Raw genomic sequence first — 23,693 nt, forward strand, 5'->3', positions numbered from 1 at the left:
TTGGGGGTGGGGCAGAACCACTCTCCTTGCGTGAATGGACACACGGAGCGACAGGTGCCCCTATATATAAATATAACATATTTGTTATTAAAAAAACAAAAAACAGAAAGAAACCTTTAATATCACTTTAGGTTAATGGTAGGTCCACTTTAACCACTTTAATACTGGGCACTTTCGCCTCTTCCTGCTCAGGACAATTTCAGCTTTGAGCGCTGTCCCATTTTGAATGACAATTGCATGGTCATGTAACACTGTACCCAAACAAACTTTTTATCATTTTCTTCCCACAAATAGAGCTTTCTTTTGGTGGTATTTGATCACCTCTGGGGTTTTTATTTTCTGATAAACAAACTAAAAAAGACCAACATTTTTGAAAAAAAAAGTTTTTCTTAGTTTTTGTCATAAAATTTTGTTTTCCCCTTCCCTGACGGGCACTAATGAGGCAGCACTGATGGGCACTGATGAGGAGGCACTGATATCTAGAACTGATGGGCACTGATATGCAGCATTGATGGGCACCAATAGGTGGCACTGATGGGTGACACTGATGGGCACTGATAGGTGGCACTGATGGGCACAGGCAGGTGGCACTGATGGGCACTGATGGGCTCTGACTGGCGGCTGTGATGGGCACTGACAGGCGGCACTGATAGGTGGTACTGACAGGTGGCACTGATGGGCAGCATTGAGGATGAGGTACTGATGTGTTACTGACATATGTTACTGCTGGGCACTAATTGGCACTGTGGTGGGCACTTATTGACACTGTGGTGGGCTCTGATTGGCACTGTGGTGGGCAATGATTGGCACTGTGGTGGGCACTTGAATACTTTTTTATTGGGGGAATGCTGGGCACTGATTGGTAGTGCTGATAAACAATGTGCTGATTATCAACACAGATCCCCCCCCCCCCTCAACAGGGAGAGCCAATCTGGCAAACCGAAGAATGCCATTTACTGGCACTTCCTTGTTCTGACAGAGGCATCTTATCATTATCGGAGATGCAGGGTGTCAGACTGACGCGCCACACTGTGGGGGCGTGCAGCGGCACGTTATCCTGCTGGACATCATATGACGCCCAGTCAGGATAATAGAACCACTTCCCAGCCATAATTCTCCATATGGCTGCTGTGAAGTGGTTAAAAGAGAACCTGTTCTGACAGAAATGTAGAAGTTGGCATTTATATAGTTACCTCAAAGCATTCTTGAATTCATCAGACCAGGCCACTTTCTTCCATTGCTCCGGGCTCCAGTTCTGATGCTCACGTGCCCATTGTAGGGGCTTTTGCCTGTGGACACATAGCATAGGCACCCTGACTACACAGCCCCATACACAACAAACTGTGATGCTCTGTGTGTTCTGTCACCTTTCTATCAGATCCAGCATTACCTTTACCAGCAATTTGAGCTCCAGTACCTCTTCTGTTGGATAGGACTACACACGCCAGCCCCCCCCCCCCCACCTCAATCAACGAGCCTGCCCTCCCCCCACCTCCATCAATGAGCCTTCCTGCCCCACCTTCATCAATGAGACTTCTCTCCCCACCTTCATCAATGATCCTTCCCTCTCCACCTTCATCAATGAGCCTTCTCTCCCCACCTTCATCAATGAGCCTTCTCTCCCCGCCTTCATCAATGAGCATTCTCTCCCCGCCTTCATCAATGAGCCTTCTCTCCCCGCCTTCATCAATGAGCCTTCTCTCCCCGCCTTCATCAATGAGCCTTCCCTCCCCACCTTCATCAATGAGCCTTCCCTCCCCACCTTCATTAATGAGCCCACCCTCTCTAACTTTATCAATGAGCCTACCCTCTCCACCTTCATCAGTGAGCCTTCCCTTTTCACCTTCATCAATGAGCCTTCACCCCACCTCCCTCAATGAGCCTGCCCTCTCCACCTCCATTAATGAGCCTTCCCTCTCCACCTCCATCAATGAGCCTTCCCTCTCCACCTCCATCAATGAGCCTTCCCTCCCCACCTTCATCAATTAAACTCCCCCCTTACCTCCATCAATTATCTATTTCTGAGCTATTTCTAAAGTCACAGGAAATGTCATCCTGATCCTTGCTTCATTACTATCCCAGAACAAGTATACAAGTCAGGTGTTTTAACAATATTATCCATATACTTGGTATTTAGGTGATGAAACAAGGATGAGGATGACAGCCTCAGAACTCTCAACAATAAAGACAGGTCAACAGTGCCATCTTCAATATATATTTATTCTGAGGTTCCATGTTATGACTGCAAATGGTGCACTTTTATGGAAACCTTTGTTGAGAGAATATGAAGTCTGCTATTGATGACCTATCCTTCTGAAAATGCTATTTGCTTGGCTGCCACAGTTATTGCTTAGTTACTGCTGCATGTTTGTTCTATTTCAGTAACTCTGGTCCAAATCATTTGGTGAAGGGGAGATTATGGTGTGGGATTGTTCTTCAGGAGTTGGGCTTGGCCCCTTAGTTCCAGTGAAGGAACTCTTAGGCCGCGTACACACGCGGGGACTGTTCGCCCAACTTTGTCCGTCAAACAGTTTCAGCAAACAGTCCGCTCAAAATTAGCATGGACGGACATGGCCACACACGACGAACGAACAGTTTGCTGAAACCGTGCGCGATGACGTGAACGGCACGTACGACGGGACGAAAAATACGACGTCCTATACACTGCATTATAACTTTCGGCGTGTAAATCCTTTCTGAGCATGCGCGGAACTTAGTTTGACGAACAAGCCTACACACGAGGGGACTGTTCGCTGAAACAAAGTTTCAGCGGACAGTTTTTCGGAAATTCCGAAAAACCTTGTTCAGCGGACTGTTCGCTGAAACTGTCCGCTGAAAGCCCACACACGAGCGGACTGTCCGCCGAAACACTGTTCAGCGGACAAAGTTGGGCGAACAGTCCCCGCGTGTGTACGCGGCCTTAGGTTCATCAGCATACCAAGACTTTTTGGACTATTTCAACAACTTTGTGGGAACAGTTTGGGGATGGCCCCTTCCTGTTCCAACATGACTGCGCACCAGTGCACAAAGCAAGGTCCATAAAGACATGGATGAGCGAGTTTGGGGTGGAGAAACTTGACTGGCCTGCATAAAATGCTGACCTAAACTCAATAGAACACCTTTGAGATTAATTTGATTGGAGACTGCGAGCCATGCCTTCTCGTCCAACATCAATGCCTGACCTCACAAATGTGCTTTTGGAAGAATGGTCAAACATTCCCATAAACACACTCCTAAACCTTATGGACAGTTTCCCAGAAGAGTTGAAGCTGTTATAGCTGCAAATGGTAGGCCAACTCAATATTGAACCCTACGGACTCAGGCTGGGTTCACACTATTGCAAATTTAATGTGGGTTTTCCCTGCATCCAATTCGCATGTGAGGAGATTCTGACCGGTTCTCTATGGCAGGGGTCTCCAACCCCCGGGCCATAGCCCGTTTGCAGCCAGGCCGCGAAGTGTGCACTGAGGTGCGGTGGTGAGCAGAGAGATCACCGCACTTCCGCCCACACAGCCCTGCCGCTACACTGCTGGGGGTGAAGCAGGCGAGCAGAGAGATGACATCATCTCCCACCGCCCCGTCCCACATCACCGCTGTTCTGCCCACACAGCCCAGCCCGGTATACTGTTGGAGGTGAAGCGGGGGAGCAGAGAGATTGCATCATTTCTCACAGCCCGCCCCGCATCACCTCTGTTCTCTCTCACGCGGAACCCAACACCCCACTCCACTGCACTGCCTCTGTGCTTAGTGACAATTTGTATTTAAGAGGCTGCATCTAGTGGCATGTGTCTGTGGCAATCTGCATCTGGTGGCATGTGGCAACTGACTGTGTCAATCTGTATCTGGTGGCAAGTGACTGTGGCAATCTGCATCTGGTGGCATGTGGCAATCTGCATGTGGTTGCATGCGTCTTTGGCAATCTGCATCTGGTGGCATGTGTTTGTGGCAATCTGAATCTGGTGGCATGTGGCTGTGGCAATCTGCATCTGGTGGCATGTGGCAAGTGACTGTGGCAAGCTGCATCTGGTGGCATGTGTCTGTGGCAATCTGCATCTGGTGGCATGTGTCTGTGGCAATCCGCATCCAGTGGCACGTGGCAAGGGACTGTGGCAATCTGTATCTAGTGACATGTGGCAATCTGGTAGCATGGAACTGTGGCAATCTGCATCTGGGGACATGTGACTGTGGCATGTGGCAATCTGCATCTGATGGCATGTGGCAATCTGCATCTGGTGGCAGGCGATGTGGCATGTGGAAATCTGGTGATAGGCAACGTGGCAAGCTTGTAGCAAGTGACAAGCTGCATCTAGTGACAGATTCTGCATTATGATGAGTTGAACTATTTCATTTTATATTACAATATAATAATAAAAATAATGCACTTCAATCATCCTGACACCATATTAATCATGGTGTTGTGATGAAGTGCTAACACCAGTCATTTCCTGACAAATTGGCTGCGAAAAGCCGCATCGTCCCCCATGCGCCCCCCCCACCCGAAAAGCTGCATCGTCCCCCATGCGCCCCCCATAAATAAAATAAATAGTCCGTGCCAGCAATGTATGAAATAAGTCTGATCAGACTGTTGTATGTTTTTTTTTTTTGGGAACAACAAGCTATGGATGTACTTAAATGTGAGTGGCTTTCTTTCTAATATCATATATCAATGCTACTACTTTATGGGAGTTTTATTTTTTTTTATTTTCTTGGTGTACAATTCCAATTTTTGAGGAAAAGCTGCTATACTTGTTGCAATATTTAAAGAGGCATCACTGACAAGTGACAACACATATGAACAGCTTGATTGGATAATGTGAATCTTCACAAATTGGACTAACAACATATGCTTATTTTAACCTCTCTTTAATCTGGAAGGTCAGATTTGCTGTGTATTTTCAAGAGGTGATTGCAAAGTGGTGAGTGTTATTTCAAGAAGGGATTCTCTACATCTCATCACATCTGGACACTTATGGTTCAAAAAAGGACTTTTTGGTTCACATTCAGCATTTTGGATGGACAGTTATATGTGCTGCTCTCATATATAGTGTTTTGAATAATAAAGCAAGTATGCCTGAACATTGCTCTTCCACTAGACCGGGGTATTTGTCTTTCATTTGAAGTTGGACTTGATCAGAGATTGCAGTGTCAGTTATCAATTCTGTCCAGAAGGAGGCAGCAGTGTACCTTCTCCTTTCAGGATTAGATGTCTGGATGGTGGAGACACACCTGATGTTGGTTCTATTGATTATCCAGAGCTGGTTCTGACACCAGGAACACTTCCTGTGCAACTCTGATCAAGACTCCCAGCCTAGGCTGGAGGAAACACAGGTTTGTAGCTAGAAGTCTTTCTGCATTCATCACTGTTGGGTTGGTGAGTATTTCAAAGTGAGTGCTGGCATAGGGGACCCTGCAGACTCACATGAGTTTAGAAGGACTGGATTGTGTATCCTAAAAGTAACTAAATGCAGCTTAATGATATTTCTGTGATAAATGATATGTCATAACTGTTCATATCTAGATATTTATCATAGGGTTCTATCATTCATTCATAACTACCATTATTATACGTGCATGCACTATTGTCACTAAGATGTTGCTATGCTGATTAGTGAGTAAAAAATTGCAATAAAGATAAAAGGTTGCCTATTTAACTGCAAACAAACATTTTGTGTATCTAATAATATCCAATTATTATTATTTTTTTTTTTTTTTTTTTTTTTTAGACATTTTCTTCTGTGCTCATTGATAATTCACAAGGCTCCTTTTTGCACCCAGATTGTGATTATAAGTGTGTGTGTGTGTGTGTGTGTATATGTGTGTGTGTGTGTGTGTGTGTGTGTGTGTGTATATATATATATATATATATATATATATATATATATATATATATATCTCTTCCCCCCCCCCCCCCTTTTTTTTTTTTTTTTTTTTTTCTCTCTCCTCTTTTCTTCCCATTTGTGTATGTATTCACCAGTGCTGTGATCAGGTCCTCCATTGCCCATGGTGAAGATGAGAAACTGCCCCCCCACCCTGAGTCGGTGAAGTCTCTGAAAGGAAAAATTGTCACTGAGCCGCTGTAACTAAAATGCAAAAAAATAAATAAATTGGCCCTGTGTCTGTGGTGTAACTGAGAAGGGGAAAAAAATGCCCCTGCATTGGCGGTGTCACTGAAAGTAACACCACAACAAAGCTCTCCCCCCCCCCCCCCTTACCAGTACCGAACTCTCCCCTCAACCCTAAGTGCTCCATCATCCCCCCACTACAAAGCTTATCACTAGGAATGAGCTCAGGCAGAGTGAGACACAAATCTAAACCTGTCTGAGCTATCCCGCCGAAGCTGACAGCCAATGATAGGTGATGGAGACATTCCATGGCTCACAGCTGTATGCAAGCGGGTATGTATATATTCAGCTATATACATACCCGCTTGCATACAAACTGCTGTGGGGCAGGGAATGCCTCCGTTGGCTATGACTGACCTAAGCTTATCACTGCTCATTCCTATCTTCCCCCATCAATACAGGGCCCTTTACTCAACTCCCTCCAAAATCCCAGTACTAAGTTCTTCCACCTATCCCCAGCTACTTACCCTGTCTCCAGTGCAGGAGGACAGGTTGCTAGGAGAATGGGTTGTCATGCTCTGTGCGAGTGTTCCCTGCTCTGCAACATAACCCAGTCTCCTGGCAGTTGCTTCTCCTGCACTGAGGACATGCTGTGCATTTGATTAGTTGTGTGTTGTTCCTTTTTAGGTTGCTTTTTGGCACTAGAACAGAACTTTGATGGCTTAAAGGAGCATATTGTGCTATTTTAAAAGCTATTGTAGCGGCCTCAGCCCTTGCTAGGCGGCCTTTACTTGTTGGGCTTACCAGTTGCCTGCTCTTCCACATATAGGGGTTCCCAGGGGTTGGTACCCAATGACTTGAACACTGACACAGATGAAGTCCTTTAACAAAGGTTTTATTTTGCAGTAGTAACATCCAATAACAGTCTCTTGTGGGAACAGAGGGCACGGGTGAAGAACTCCGGCACCTTGAACTGCAGGTCTAGCAAAGTCTCTAATTCCAGCCAGAGAGTAGCCACTCGCAGCTGGGTACTTCAAGGCTGAACAGATCTCTAGCCAGAGATCATGGCAATCAGCACGTTGACTCAAAACTTGAAACAGTCCCGTGAACGTAGAAAAGTTGTAACTAAAGGTGAACAGGAACCTTTTCCTCAGTACCTGGAACGTTTCCCGTCTCCTCAATGGTACTGGAAAAGCGTGAATTCGTCAATGTCCTTCCCAACTCCGTAACCATGCCACTTGCCGGCCCTCCTCCGAAGAGTCCACCCCCGGTCACTTCCACAAGCTGCGGTGCCCTTCCAAGCCGAGAGCACCCCCGGACACCTTGAATCCTCCCTCAGTTACTGCACCTCGGACCAGCCAGGTCCGAGACTCGGGAACAGATGGAGTCCTACCCCAACAGGAACATGTTGCAGGATACCAAACACCCTGTGTAACCCGACCCCCTCACGGGGATACCCTGGAACCAGAATGGATCACATGGGTCTCACGAACTCCTCTCGCTGAACACGTGACCCACACCTCATAAATACCCCTTCCCAGACTCCTCAGCGGGCCTGGCACTCCCACTGATTGGTTCCGAGAAGGTTGATACTCAAACATCCAACCAGGCCTGGTTCTAGCATGTCATGTGCACCTCACCATACACATGACCAGGCAGAACTTCCAAACACAACCTGGCCAGGCTGATGTTAAGGCTAACCTATGTAATTAATCCTCAGAACCCCGACTGTTCTGAGGCAAAAACTAAATGTACACGCATATGACATTTTGTCCAAAATATCATCCGCTACACTATTACAAGCTTTAAAAATGTCTGTGCATTCATCCATAATGGCAAAACTTTACAGATTTCATCTGATCTGACTGAATTTTAGGAAAATGGAAGCTCGTGGTTTTCACTCAATCATGACACTTGTCATAGTTACTAGACATTACTTGTAACCTATAATAATGGTTATCACGGTACAGATTTATTGATATGTTAAATATTCTTTCTCTTATATTCACCGACTGACACAGCTCCTCTCTTAGCCATTGGGTTGTTAAGCCACCTTTAGGAGAGGACTAGGCATAACATGTTATGAAAAACACAGAACTTTTAGTTCCGCCCAAGAGGTGGTCGCTTAGGTAACAACCCCCCCAGCTTGCCATGCAGCCTCGGTTTTATTTTGCCTAGCGAAGAAGGACCTAGGAACCCTGCGGGCCCATCGGTCCATGTGTGTTTTTTTTTTTTTTTTTTCTTCTGCAGAAGCTTTGCTTTTTGCGCAAGACCAAAGATCCTGTGATCTGCTATCAACAGCTGGCTGGGTGACAGGCTGGGTACCCTTATACTTGTAGTATGACCAGCGAGCGTGTGCACACCAGAGCTACGCGCTGGGTTGGCCACGACATACCTCAGCTCCAGAGGTGTTAGGTGAGTGTTAATGCTCCGGGGGAAACACATGTGCCCGGGCTTCTGATGTCTGTGTCAGTGGGCCCAGCCAACAGCCACCCCCTACTGATCGGAGAGTGGGTCTGTGATGCCCTGATGTGTGTTTCTTTCCCTGGGGGGTGTCTGGTGGCTGTGTTTGTCAATCGCTGCAGAGCTGTTCACCGCCATTTCTCTGTCACTGTCTGGCGGCCATCTTAGGTGAGGGCAAGGAGCAGCATGCTCTCCTGTAGCTTGGCGGCCATTTTCCCTGTGTTTATGTCCTTTTATACTGGACACTTGGTGGCCATTTTCTTGGAGCCTGAACAGGTTGTGGATAGGGATGAGCCGAACACCCCCCGGTTCGGTTCGCACCAGAACTTTCGAACGGACCCCAAATTCGTACGAACGTTAGAACCCCATTGAAGTCTATAGGACTCGAACGTTCGAAATTAAAAGTGCTAATTTTAACGGCTAATATGCAAGATACTGTCCTAAAAAGGGTTTGGGGACCTGGCTCCTGCCCCAGGAGACATGGGTCAATGCAAAAAAAAGTTTTAAAAATGGCCGTTTTGGCGGGAGCACTGATTTTAATGACAATTAAAGTGAAAAAAAAAAGTGAAATATTCCTTTAAATATCGTGCCTGGGGGGTGTCTATAGTATGCCTGTGAAGTGCCACGTGTTTCCCGTGTTTAGAACAGTCCCTGCACAAAATGACATTTAACAGATATAATGTCATTTAAAACTGCTTGCGGTTTTAATGTTATATCTGGTTCCTGCAATATGGTTGAAAATCATTGAGAAAAATGTCGTCATGGGTAGCCCTCCCTGCCCATTACCAGCCCCTTTTGGGTCTTGTACGCATATTAAGGGGAACCCCGTACCCATATAAAAAAAAAAAGGAAATACGTGTGGCCCCCAGGCCCTATATACTCAGAACAGCAGAATACAGGCGGTGCAAACGAGACAGGGACTGTGTAGGTTTGTTGTGTTAAGTTGAATCTGTTTGTAATTTTCAACTGGTACATTTTTAAAGTGTAGCTCCAGTCAAAAAAACTATTAAGCTTTTTGGAAAACCATAGGGAAGGGTTATCACCCCTGTATAATTTGTTTTGCAGTCCGTCTTTTTCAGAGCACGCAGACAGCACGCACAATCTCCTAACACTGACTGAAAGCTCTATTTAAAACGAGCAAGATAGTTGGCTATATAGGTGGATATAGCGGTGTATACTGGGTTCAGAGCACGCACAACCTCCTAACACTGACTGCAAGCTCTATTATAAAAGATGGATATATCGCTAGCTATATAGGTGAATATAGCGGTGTATACTGCGGTCAGGGCACGCAGACAACAACCACTACAGAAGAGCAAGAAAAATCGGCCAATAACGATCGGTGTATACTGTTGAAGGTACACAGAACACCCACTAACTGCTACAGACGCCAACACACTACACAAGGCCGCCGCGCTGGCGGCCTTATATAGTGTGGGGCGTGTACTACACAGCCTGAGCTATGATTGGCCTCAGGCATCCTGCCTGTGGCCAATCATGGCTCTCCTTGCTGCCGGCGCTGTGATTGGCCAAGCACGCGGGGTCACAGTGCATGCTTGGCCAACATGAGGCAGCAATGCACTGCGCCATCACAGTGCATTGTGGGCCGTGAGCGCCACACGAATTTGGCGCGAACAGCCAATGTTCGAGTCGAGCGTATGTTCGACTCAAACACGAAGCTCATCCCTAGTTGTGGATCAGTTTCAGCACCATAAGCAGCAGCTCTGGGTGACATTGTGATCTCCTATGCACCTGGGAGCATTGCCAAGATGGAGGCGGTGCGTGGGTGAAAAGGTGCTAAAACGCACCCCCCGTCCTCTGGGGAGAGCTCTGATGCATACTCGGACCCTGCTGAGGCTGGTGACCCCTGTTCTGTTCTTTTTATCAGATGACGCTGACCAGGACAGTGAGGATGAGTCCCCGTCTGGGTCCATGCGCGACAGCGCTTGTTGGAGCACTTATCACAGCTGTGTGTGATACCCTGAAGATTCAGGAGCCAGCAGATCCCTCTGCTGATGTAGCGGTCCCTTTTGCGTCCTGTAAGCCAGCACGTTCACCTAAGGTGTTCCCGTATCTGACTTATTTTGATAAATTAATTTACAAGGAATGGGGTCAACTATTCGACCAGTACTGGTATCCACACTTGTGTCGCAGACACTGAGTGGGCAAAACTGTTGCACCGCGAATGGGGAGAACAGGCTTCTCCTGTCTGCGTGGAACTAGCAGACCAACTAGTGCAAGACCTGAAGTATGTTTGACGTACCCTGGATACTCTCCCTCTGTTATCCAGGGCTACAGTGTCAGCAGTGGTGCTGAGGGGCCTGATTTGGTTAAAATGCTGGTCTGCTGACCAGGCATCCAAGAAAGCCCTGACGGATCTTCCCTTCCTTGGTGACCATTTTTTTTTTTTTGGAGCCTCCTTGGATGACATTATTAAAAATGCCACAGGTGGTAAGAGTACTATACTCCCACAGGCCAGGAAGGTTAAGGAGCCAAACCGTAGGCAAGGGCCCTCTTTCTGCTCACAAACGGCTTTTTCGTCTGCCTGGAGCTTTGACCAAGACAGGAGGACCACTGAAGGGCCAAAGCGTCCCTGGAACCACAAGCCTGCGAGCAAAAGTGCTACCGCATGAAGGTTTGCCCCCACCTGCAATTCGGGTGTGGGGGGTAGCCTTCGGGAGTTTGCAGCCCGGGATGAACCTCTCGGCTATCTGACCAATGGGTCTGCGATCTGATTTCCTCAGGCTACAAAATAGAGTTCCTCTCTTGGCCGCAAAATGGATTCTTTCTCTCCAGCATACCTGTACTCCCGGCTTGCCGGGAGGCCCTTTTGGGGGCGGTGAGGGACCTGCTGAGTCGTGGGGTGATAGTACTTGTTCCGGACTCAGAACGTTTCCAGGGGTTCTACTCAAACCTGTTTGTAGTTCCCAAGATGGAAGGGGTACATCCAATCTTGGATCTAAAAGGCCTCAATTACTTTGTGAAAGTACAGAGGTTCAGAATGGAATCAGTTAGTTCAGTAGTCGCTGCACTCCATCAAGGGGACTCCCTGGTGTCCTTAGACATCCAGGATGCGTACCTGCACATACCCATATGCCTCCGGCATCAGAAGCTTCTGCGATTCGCAGTCGGGGAAGCCCACTACCAGTTTGCAGCTCTCCCTTTTTGGTTTGGCATCAGCCCCCCGAGTCTTTACCAAGGTATTGGCTCCTGCTTTGGTGTTGCTACGGCAACGCAGGATCGCGATCATGGGATACCTAGACGATCTCCTCCTGAGAGCATCTTTCACCTCAGGGTTAGAGGAGGATGGGGCAATCACCCTGCAGGAATTTGGGTGGCTGTTGAACCTAAAGAAGTCGGTGATCGTACCGACTCAGCATTTGGAGTACCTAGGCTTACTGTTGGACTCCATGGAAGCCGGAACGTTTCTCCCTTCAGACAAGCTGCAGACTCTCAGAGCCGCGAGGTAACTGCTGATGAACCACAAGTGGTCATCGCTACGCTTCTGCCTGCGAGCCTTGGAACTCATGGTGGCCTCCTTCGAGGCAGTACCGTATGCCCAGTTCCACACCGGAGTCCTGCAGAAGGAAATTTTGACAAAATGGGATAAATCTCTGTTGTCCCTGGATCGGCGGATTTAGATTAGCCAGTTAGTCAGGGATTCCTTGCTCTGGTGGCTGAGGTCCCCGGCACTTCAGTCTGGGAAGTCGTTCCTACCTCTGAAATCGGCAGTGATTACAACGGACGCCAGCCTATCAGGGCTCGAACTGAGAGCGATCAGGCTATGCCTCTCCACTTGGTCGTTAAGACTGCAGGGGTGTCTGATCAGGATCCAATCAGACAACGCCACGGCTGTGGCATACGTCAATCACCAAGGAGGAACAAGAAGCTCGGCTGCCGCACAGGGGGTCAAGCACATACTTCGGTGGGTAGAGCAACATGTACCAGCCCTGAGTGGAGAACTGGCAGGCGGGCTATATAAGTCGTCAGCTGCTGGACCCAGGAGAATGGGCGTTGCATCCGGAGGTGTTCAGGCTACTGTGCCTGCGGTGGGGCACACCAGACGTGGATCTTCTGGCCTCCCATCTCAATCGGAAGGTGTGTAGATTTGTGTCCAGGACAAGAGATCCGTGGGCAAACGTGTCAGACGTGCTGGTGGCTCCGTGGGATCAGTACCAGCTGATTTATGCCTTTCCCCCACTGAAACTGTTACCATGTCTGCTTCGCAGAGTGGAGGCCGAGGGGATCCCATTAATACTGATTGCCCCAGATTGGCCTCAGCGTCCCTGGTACGCAGACCTAGTGTGCCTTGTGGCAGACACTCCTTGGCGACTGCTGTTACGAGTAGACCTTCTGTCTCAAGGTCCGATTCTCCATCCTGCTTTACCATCACTGGTTTTAACGGCATGGCTATTGAGAACCAGGTGTTGAGGAACCGGGGACTTTCAGACTCGGTGGTCCCAACTATCTCCATGTGTGAGGAGAAAGGATGGCATCCGCACTCCTTTTCTATATCCAGGGTCCTGCTGTTTCTTCAGCAAGGAGTAGACCAGAAGTGGGCTTTGAGCACCATCGGAGGACAAATATAAACTTTGGCTGTCTTTTTTTATTTATTTTTTTTATTTATTTTTTCAGCAACCCCTGGCGTCTCATTCTCTAGTGAGCACTTTTGTTCAAGGGGGCGACATGTAGTTCCACCAGTGCGTCCACAGTTACCCCCGTGGGATCTTAACCTGGTGTTATCGGCGCTGCAAAAACTGCCATTTGAAAATGAGAGATCCCTCTGACCTTTTCCCAGAAAGTGGTCTTTCTAGTGGTCAGGGGGGTTTTTCGGAACTGGCGGCCTTGTCCTGCAAGTCGCCCTACCTGGTTATCCACAAGGCTAAGGCGGTGTTGCGTCCGCAACCTTCTTCCCTGTCAAAGGTGGTTTCAGCGTTTCACATCAATGAAGACGTTGTTACCATCTCTGTGTCCTAAGCCCTGGATGGGGTTTGGGCTCTGAGGGTGTAATTATTTTTTTTATTTATTTTTTGTTAAAAACGCAGTACCTTTTTAAGTCATTGCACTGTTGCATTTGTTACCACAGTTTTGGTGCGGTTTGAGGGTAGAATCTCTCTGTTGGGGAGCACCCTGTTTTTTTTGTTGTGGTTATTCCACACACTGTTGCTTTTTGTTGGTAAGGTTTTTATTAGTTTCCACATGCCATGGTGGATGAAGTTTTTATGCTGTTTTCCCACCCCTCGTTTTGGCACTGCTTGGGGACGTCCCAATGGCTAAGAGAGAAGCTGTGTCAGTCGGCGAATATAAGAGAGAAAATTTTTTTTTATTTTTTTTTATTTATTTATTTATTTTTATTTTTTGTACTCACCGTAAAATCATTTTCTGTGTAATTCACCGACTGACACAGCACCCGCCACTCCTATTTTTCTTTACGCTATACTGCTTGTTGATGTACTGAGGCTGCATGGCAGGCTGGGGGGGGGGTTTTACCTAAGGGACCGCCCCTTTGGCGGAACTAAAAGTTCTGTGTTTTTCATAACATGTTATGCCTAGTCCTCTCCTAAAGGTGGCGTAACAACCCAATGGCTAAGAGAGGAGCTGTGTCAGTCGGTGAATTACAGAGAAAAGGATTTTACAGCGAGTACAAAAAATCCTATTTATTTATTTTCTACAGCTAAAAATGGCAGAATCGGGATCGGCAACCAAGAGGCACAACCCTGTAGACAGTATACGCCGCAAGATCAAAACTATTGAGATGCGGGACCAGGAATCCAACCCACACCTGCAGATCCCCAAATTTCAGTCTCGAAACTTTGACAGTCCCCAGTCCAGCACAAAGAAAGACTTGGAGGAGGTTCTGAAGAATCGTGCCATGAAAAGCGCCAGCAAAGACCCAGGGAGCCCCAGCACACTGGTTGCCTTCTCCCCACGGATCCAGGTCCAGTCTCCGATGCTGCAAGTACTGGACTATGACTCCCCACTGAGCAGTATGCTTTACTCTGCTAGTGTGACCTCCAAAGAGAAGACTAGGAAAGTCTGGCCAACCTGTGGCTCCCAGAGCTGCTCCACACCAGTTGTCTTTCCCAGAGAGACCCACTTTAAATTCCACCAGTCCACCAATCCAAGCTCTGTTATCTATGAAGACCGGATCTTGCCCTCCGTCTCAAGTTTTTACTTTGACCAGAAATCTGAAAATTTTACATTGAAGTCTCCAGTTGTGAAGAGGTTGTCAATGAGTGAGAGTGCAGGTAAAACTCCTATACGCAGAGCGGGCACAGTAAGGGGTCTTTTGTCATATTGCTTAGACCCCCATAATTGGATATAACCTCTACCCTCTGCTGCTCTGACTCTATAACTATTCCTTCAGCATATCGATTTATCTTTTACAGGTTTGAAGCGTACCATAGAACACAAACCTGAGTTGGCATCTGAAGTCAGTCTCATCTGTGAGGAGGACCTGCTGGACAGCATTTTCCATGCTTGCGACACTGAACGCAGAGGTGAGGATTATGTATGATGAGGCCCAAACCATTAAGGATTCCCCATCCCTGTCAAATCTATCTTGAAACCATTCTTCCAAAGTTACAGAATTCTAACTTTGCCCTATGATTGTGTACAGGGTCTCAAATGGGTGCTTGGGAGATCTAACAGGTGAGAGAGGGTGGGAAATGCCAGATTGGTTACTTGTTATCTGGAATGCAGATTGGAGGCTGGTTAGTGCCACGGATGCAGGCGAGGGAAGGCCGAGCAGTAGCACGGTTGCCACAATAGTCAGGGATGGGCCAGTGACACAAATCGGTGGTCAGGTCCTTTATTCCTACGATCAGAATGTGAAAATTGTACGTCATTCTAGTGTTTCTTCATTGTATTGGCAGTTAACACCCACTTATATTATGGCTCATTTTGGGACTCAGGTAAGGTGGCAGTGTCGAAAATCGTGGATTACCTGCGTCATACAACCAGCCGCGGCTCGGAGGACAGTGGACTCAGTGAACTGTGCAACATGCTGGATCCAGAGAAGAGGGACATATCGATGGACCTGGACACCTACCATGCCATTATGAAGGAATGGGTGGATGACTGCCGCAACAATGCGTAAGAGCCGATCGATTCCTGTATGGTGCTGACGTTCTTTGATTATACTCTTTGTATTTGGATACAAAATAACTAAGGAGAAATCTATTCTTAGAATTTTTAATTCAGTTTAGTTATGCAAGCCTTATAGAAGGCACATGTCACCCTAAACCTGGTCAATTGAGATAGTTTGAAAGGAAGGGAGGCAGTGTAATCAAGGGATGTGAATGCTGATGTTCTGTGTGTCTTCCAGCACTGAAAATAAGACCAAGGACTCTGCCATCATCACTGAGGACTCCATGATTAAACTGCGGGACAGTATACTGGCAGGTGAGGACCAGAAGGAAAAAAAACATTCTTAACTCATATTTCAGACCTCATCTGTTAGATACTGGGGAGATGTTTGTTATAGAACTACAATCCCCAGCATTCATAGAGCTCAGGAGAAGAGAGCTAGATAGCGGCAGAGCAGAGTTTCAGAGTGCAGAGTATTTCAGGAGAGGAGAGCTAAACTGACCATACGTGGACTGAAAGTGGGGAGACTTCCCTGCTGTAAAAATACACTGATCAGCACTGCAGCCTATAGCCTGTGGCATTGATCGAGCAGGGGAAACCTGACAGGGCAGTTGTACGGAAGTCAATTGATTTAGCTGATCCCTGCTGTGTATGGGCACTGTGGCTATACAAAAGTCTATTGATCGACTTCTGTATAACTGCCTGTTGGAGTTTCCCCACTTGATCGGTGCCGCAGGCTATAGACTGAAGCACTGATCAGGGTATTCTGAAGGCAGAGAAGTCTCCCAGCTGTCTGAATAAAATAGCTCAGTGGGGGGATTCTCACATCCTCCTTGAATGTGTAATACAGTGCCTTGAAAAAAAAGTATTCAAACCCCTTGACATTTTCCACATTTTGTCATGTTACGACTAAAAACTTAAATGTATTTTATTGGAATTTTGTGTGATAGACCAACACCAAGTGTAACTTTAGACAGGGGTATCAGAGTAAAAGGGGGTGAATATTAAAGAGAAAATATATATATATCTATCTCTTTAATATTCATACCCCTGTCTAAAATTTAGTGAAACCAATCCCCTTCAGAAGTCACCTAGTAAATAGTCCACCTGTGTGTAATTTAATCTCGGTATAAATACAGCAGTTCTATGAAGTCCTTAGAGGTTTGTTGGAGAACCCTAGTGAATAAACAGCATCATGAAGGCCAAGGAAACACTAGACAGGTCAGGGATAAAGTTGTGGAGAAGTTTTAAAGCAGTGTTGTGTTATAAAAAAAATAAAAAATAAAAATAATATCCCAAGCTATAAACCTCTTATGGGGCACTGTTCAATCCATCATCCGAAAATGGAAAGACTATGGCGCAACTGCACACCTACCAAGACATCGCCGTCCACCTAAACTGACAGGCTGGGCAAAGGGCATTAATCATAGATGCAGCCAAGAGGCCCATGGCAACTCTGGAGGAACTGCAGAGATCCACAGCTCGGGTGGGAGAATCTGTCCATAGGACAACTATTAGTCCTGTACTCCACAAATCTGGTCTTTATGGAAGAGTGGCAAGAAGAAAATACAAATGCACACCACACTTTTCACATATTCATTTGTAAAAAAAATTTAAAACCATTTATCGTTTTCCTTACGCTTCACAATTGTGTGCCACTTTGTGTTCTATTACATAAAATACATTTATGTTTTTGGTTGTAACGTGTCAAAATGTGGAAAATTTCAAGGGCTATGAATACTTTTTCAAGGCACTGTATGACAAATGTATTGGCTGCCTTTTAGAAGGAACAGAGTAGAACCCCAATTTCAAAAAAGTTGTGACCCTGTGTAAAATCTACATAAAATGCAAAGATTTTCAAATCTCAAACCCATATTTTATTCCCAATAGAAAACCTCAAATATTTTAAACATTTTAAGAAAAAAATAAGGTAATTTTGAAATTGATGGCAGCAACACATCTCAAAGTTGGGACAGGGCAACTAAAAGCTGGCAAAGTAATTGATTTGATTACATCATTGAATAGTTTTTATTATATTTATAGTTTTATGATTTCGTGTTTCAAACTTTATCATACCAGGGATGTCTACTAGACTCTTGCTTTATATGTTTAAGAATTACAGGCCTACAATATAAAACTCCAAATTCCCATGCAAAACATCGTACTGCTTTGAGTGTCATAAATTTGAAATAATCATACCACCAGGGAGGTTAAGAAATAGCCCCATCTTCTGTTTGCCAAAGCTCATTTAAAATGGTTTGTCGCAAAGTGGGAAAACTGTCCTGTGGTCAAACGAATCAAAATTTGACATTCTTTTTGGCAACCATGGGCACTGCATCCTCCAGACTAAAGAGTGTGACCTTTTCAGCTCATCAGTGCTCCGTTCAAAAGCCTGCATCTCTGATGGTATGGGGGTACATTCGTGCAAATGGATTGGACAACTTGCACATCTGGAAAGGCGCCATCAATGCTGAAAGATACATCCAGGTTATAGAGCAACAAATGCTCCCATCCAGTCTTTTTCAGGGAAGGCCTTGCATATTTCAGCGCAACAATGCTAAAGTGCATATTGCATCTATGACAACAGCATGACTTCCTAGTATGAGTCCAAGTGCTTAACCACTTCCCCCCCCCGGTCAATAGCAGATTGATGTCCTGGAAGTGTTTTTTTTTTTTTTTTTTTTATCCTGACTGGGCGTCATGACATCCTTCAGAATAACAGCCACCACGTGCCTGTGGGGGCACGCATCGCGGCGATCGTTGTTGCGGTGAGGCTCTTTACCATGTGATCAGCCGTGTCCAATCATGGCTGATCACGAAACGCCATTGATCGGCGCCTCTCCTGACGAGGGGTCTGCGCTGATTGTTTGTTCAACATGTGGATGGCCCCAGGTATGTATCCCGTGGCCATCCACATGTGCAAATGACAGGTGGGCACTGACTGGCACCATCGTGTAACAAAATCAGTGATGCCCAGCAATGCCACCCATCGGTGCCACCTCATCAGTGCTGCCTTATCAGGGCCCGTCAGTGCAGCCATATCACTGCCTGTCATTGAAGAAGAAACTGAACTTTTTTTGCAAATAAGTAAACATTTCCCTTCCACAACTCCAGCAAATGGTCTCCTCAGTTCCAAAACATTTTCAGACAGTTGATAAAAGAGGGGATTCCCACACCATGGCAAACATGGCCCTGTCTCTCAAGTTATTTTGAGACTTGTTACTGTGATCAATTTCAAAATCGCTAAACTACCTTACCTTTTTTAATTAAAACAAAAAAGTTTCTCAGTTTAAACTTTTAATGTTTTCTATTGTGAATAAAATATAGGTTTATGAGATTTTTAAATCCTTACATTTGTTTAGATTTAGATGGTTAGAGGAAAGAGCAGAGTCATCCAGCAGCACAGAGTGATTCAGGAAAGAGTTCGAGCAAGGTGTAGAGTCCTCCCTCTCTGTATTTTCTTTTTGTAAACCCTTAGGCCTCTTTCACACTGACGTTCCGTTCAGGCCCGCCTGTCAGTTTTTCAGGCGGACCTGAACGGGTGCTCCATAGAGGTCTATGGAGCGTCGGATGTCAGCCGCGACATGTCCGCTGACATCCGACCCGCTCCGATCCGAAAAAGTGTAACGGAGGAAAAAGCTATTTTTGCATCCGTCTGCGGATCGGATCGGATGACGACGGGCACTGCGGTCCGTCGTCATCCGATCTCCCATAGGGGAGAGCGGCGCTGTGACAGGTCCGTCCCTGCGCAGTGTGCAGAGACGGACCTGTCATCTCCCTGCTCAGCGGGGATCGGCGGAGTGATCCCCGCTGAGCAAACGGACATCCACGGGGCGGATCAGAACTGATCCGCCCCGTGTGAAAGGACCCTTACAACCAACTTTGACCTACAGGTAAGCCTAGATTAAGGCTTACCTGTAGGTCCAAGAAATATCTCCTAAACCTATATGGCTTAGGAGATATTTACCCGAAGACAGCGGCGCGCAGGCGCACTGGGCAGGCCGCAGATTGTGGCGATATGCCGCCAGTGTCGGCTCCTGTGCGCATGCGCGGGAGTGACGTCATTGCGGCTCCGGCGAATCACAGTGCCGGAGCCGCGAGACCTGGAAGTCGCTCCGGGATACGTGACAGCGGCGAAGAGGAAGACGGAGGACCGATTCAGGGGCTTCGTTCTCAGGTAAGTTATTCATAATGAGCTAGTATGCTATGCATACTAGCTTATTATGCCTTTGCCTTACAGGGTGCGTTTTTTTAAAACAAAACAAAAAAAAAACATTTTTTGCCTTTTTACTTCCTCTTTAAGAGTCTGCATATTAACTTTTATTTTATAGTTCTAAGTTGGTCTCTGTGTCATGCAGTTCGCAGGATCTCTGGGACCACCATGAATATCACATCCGGCAGTCTGGAGGCATTTGGTGGTGACATCTCTCGGGATCTGTAAGTGAAATTATTGCTTCCTATAAAGCAGCATTGTTTGTTTGGTTTAGGATACCTGTAAAATGTGTTTTAGACCTAACCCTCCAAGCCAGGATCACATGCAGTAATGTCAGTTAATGAGAACTGTTTTGAAGTTTCCTACGCTTCTTTGAAATATAAATATGTTCTGTAAGGATTTATTTACATGAGAAACTTCATTACAGGTAAATGAACCAGATTGTGCAGATAAACCAACCCTAGGTAGGTCAGCCTAATTGGTGGACACCAGAAATGAATGGCTCTGTTAGTATTTATATCTCTAGGCATACAGCTGGTGTCGCTAGAGAAATGTATGTATGTGTATATATGTGTGTGTGTATATATATATATATATATATATATATATATATATATATATATATATATATATATATATATATATATATATATATATATACATTATACTCACCGGCCACTTTTATTAGGTACACTTTGCTAGTACCAGGTTGGACCCCCCTTTTGCCTTCAGAACTGCCTTAATTCCTTGTGACATGGATTCAACAAGGTGTTGGAAACATTCCTCAGAGATTTAATGTTGAATATATTTTTATTCATTTTCCAAGGTAAAATGTAACACAATCAAGGTAAGAGGAATAAAGAAAAAAAAAGGGGGGTGGTGAAAGGGAGGGGGGAGACAGTCATAACATACCGTCTTTAGTTAGAACATGCATTTATATGTTTATTGAAAGCAATTCTTCATATAACCAAACATAAAACTCGGCCATGCAGTGTCATCTATCTACGGACACTGCTTGGGAATACAGCTCTATCAACAAACTGTCTAAAGGAGGGAGGTATAGGGGAAAACATGGAGGTAAGGAGGAAGAGGGATCGGGAGGAATGGGTGGGAAGGGGGGGGGGACTCTCAGCAATGAGTTTTTAGTGACAAGTTAGTTGTAAATGCCATCAGCTATAAGAGTTATAAACTCTCAACAAAAGAGATTTTGATATCTCTTTCCATTGTTATGTGGGGTCCACCCCTTGTGTGGCGGAGGAGGGAGTCTGATGAAGAGTGGTGGAGCCAAAGGTACCATAATTGTGTGTATTTATCCCATGTATCCCCTTGTTTTGCCTGTAGCTCTTCCATGAGCATGGTGTTAAGAGTCTCTCTATCCATCTACTGATTGGGGGGGGGGGGGGGGGGTAGAGATAGTGTCTCTCTTCCAGAACTGTGATTTGACATGCTGAGCTGTGGACAAGAAAAATCTAGGGAGGTTTTTCTTGTGAGAGCTATGTGGTCCTGGTAGAATGGATAATAGTGCTGCTTTTGGTGAGGGCACTAGGTATACCTTAGATAAGTCATTATAAATATTAAATACCTTGTCCCAAAAGGGGCGAACTCGGTCGCAGTCCCACCACACATGAATATAGGAGCCCTTTCCTCCGTGACAGCGCCAGCAATTGTCTGAAGTTCCCGGGTACATCTTGCTCACCGTGACTGGATCCCTGTACCACCGTGATAAGTTTGTAGTGTGTTTGTTTTTTTTTGTTTTTTGTTTTTTTTTCTTGCGAGAACCCGGATATGGAAGATTTGTGTGTGAGTATGTTCCATTGTTCAGGAGATATCTCCATACCTAGGTCCTTGGACCATTTTTGCGTGAAGTTAGGTAGTGAGTCATATGTGTGAGACTGTATGTCTTTGTAAATTGGAGACAGAGGGTGTTTGGGGGTCTGAGAGAAACAGCACATATCCTCAAATGTTGTGAGTGGCCTATGGACCTGTCCTGATAGATGGAGCACCTTGCAAAGCTGGTGTCGAATAAGGACAGCGGGCTAGGATCTGTGGAAAGTGCAAAGGTAATAAGTTTACTGTGCAATGCTGTTAGTGCCGCCGTTGTCGGGGGGGGGGGTATTCCATCCATCAAATGGAATTTGCCGTAGTATCCCCACAGGAGGGCTCTGAGATCAACTTTTTGTCATGTCTTGCTCAAAAATTGTAGATGGTTTGGATAAAGGTCGTGTAAACCACTCGAGTCTTGAAATTATTGCTGATGTGTGATAGTGCATACGGTAGTATCTTGTGTTTAAGTCAGGGCTTGACAAATCCCAGGTGCCAGGTCGCAATTGCGACTAGAAATAGTCCCCTGGCGCCTGGGTTTTTGTCACGGACAGGTGCCTCCTGTTAGTCTGTGTCTGGTGCCTCCAGACACAGAGCACTGTCTGGTAGTCGGGATGGAGCAGGAAGAGAGCAGCTCAGCAGCCGCTGACATCCTCCTCCCTTCTCCACACACTGTTGGCAGAACAGCGCCGCAGTGTGTGAAACTGTGTGTAGAGAGGAGCTGTCAAAATTGAAGCTGAATGTCGGGGTGGGCGGGACCCAGCTTTCCAACACCAGCCAATGGGATGGGATCTGGGGGGGGGGGCAATACGTGTATGTGGCCCCTCCACTTTCTTAAGCAGCCAAATCATTGGCTCGATAGCTGCCGGGTCCCGCCCACCTCAGACATCACGCTGACTGTGTTGGCTCCTCTCTCTCCATACAGTTTCACAGTGCAGCACTGCAGGGAGCATTCAGTTTCACAGTTACACTATCAGCTGTGAAACCTGTTAGTGCCACCTGCCAATGACAGTGCCACGTGCCAACCCGTGCCACATGCAATCAAATGCCATCTGCCAGTTGGTGCCACCTGCCAATGCCATCTCAGTGCCACGTGCCAACTATTGCCACCTGCCAGTGCCACCTGCCAATGCCAGTGCAATCCAGTGCCGCCTGCCAATGCCAGTTAGTGCCACTTGCCAACCATTGCCATCTGCCATTGCCACCTGCCAATGCCAGTTAGTGCCACCTGCCAATGCCAGTTAGTGCCACCTGCCAATGCCAGTTAGTGCCACCTGCCAATGCCACCTGCCAGTGCCACGTGCCAACCATTGCCACCTGCCAGTGCCACCTACCAATGACAGTGCCACATGTCAGTGCAATCCAGTGCCACCTGCCAATGCCAGTTAGTGGCACCTGTTAGTGCCACTTGCCAATCATTGCCAACCATTGCCACCTGCCAGTTAGTGCCACCTGCCAGTGCCATCTGTCAGTGCCACGTGCCAACCATTGCCACCTGCCAATGCAACTTAGTGCCACCTGCCAGTTAGTGCCAGCTGCAAGTGCCTAGCAGTGCTACCTGCCATTGCCAATCGGTGCCGCTTGCCAGTTAGTGCCATCTGCCAGTGCCACTTGCCAATCTGTGCCACCCATTGCCACCTGCTAGCACCATCTGCCAGTTAGTGCGGCCTGCCAGTTAGTGCGGCCTGCCAGTTAGTGCGGCCTGCCAGTTAGTGCGGCCTGCCAATGCTGCCCCTCGGTGCCACCTGACAGTTCCCATTAGTGGTGCCCATCAGTGCCCATCAGTTCCAACCTCAATGCCGCCCATTAGTGCAGCCTATCAAAGCACATCAGTGGTAGGAGAAAAAAAAATTATTTGCAAAATCTTATAACAAAACAAAAGTTGATGGGGTGTTATTGTCTTTTTTTTCTCTTGGCATCAGGCATGAGCAATTCTTATTGTCCGATGCCCCAGACATGCCGTTCTGGGCGCTGGGCAGAGGATTTAAATAACTGGTTCCTAACTTTTTCAGCTGGCTCCTAGATTTGTAAGCAAATTTGTCGAG

The 23,693-nt window shown here is 46.7% G+C and overlaps 1 protein-coding gene across 2 annotated transcripts in view; it reads left to right on the plus strand.

The window, feature by feature from the left end:
* Positions 1 to 5,307: 5,307 nt before the first annotated feature.
* Positions 5,308 to 23,693, plus strand: part of IRAG2 (inositol 1,4,5-triphosphate receptor associated 2) — a 209,410-nt gene continuing 191,024 nt past the window's right edge. For both annotated transcript variants that reach the window (XM_077468738.1, XM_077468739.1), the window contains exons 1-6: positions 5,308 to 5,371; positions 14,200 to 14,773; positions 14,915 to 15,025; positions 15,440 to 15,620; positions 15,853 to 15,929; positions 19,973 to 20,051. In XM_077468738.1, the coding sequence (XP_077324864.1) occupies positions 14,206 to 14,773; positions 14,915 to 15,025; positions 15,440 to 15,620; positions 15,853 to 15,929; positions 19,973 to 20,051 (1,016 nt within the window). In that variant the 5' untranslated portion in view covers positions 5,308 to 5,371; positions 14,200 to 14,205. The remainder of the gene's footprint in view (positions 5,372 to 14,199; positions 14,774 to 14,914; positions 15,026 to 15,439; positions 15,621 to 15,852; positions 15,930 to 19,972; positions 20,052 to 23,693) is intronic.

The sequence above is a fragment of the Lithobates pipiens genome, unplaced genomic scaffold, assembly GCF_037356315.1.
Source record: "Lithobates pipiens isolate NorthernLeopardFrog02 unplaced genomic scaffold, aLitPip1_a1.2 Scaffold_8, whole genome shotgun sequence".
Lineage (NCBI taxonomy): Eukaryota > Metazoa > Chordata > Amphibia > Anura > Ranidae > Lithobates > Lithobates pipiens.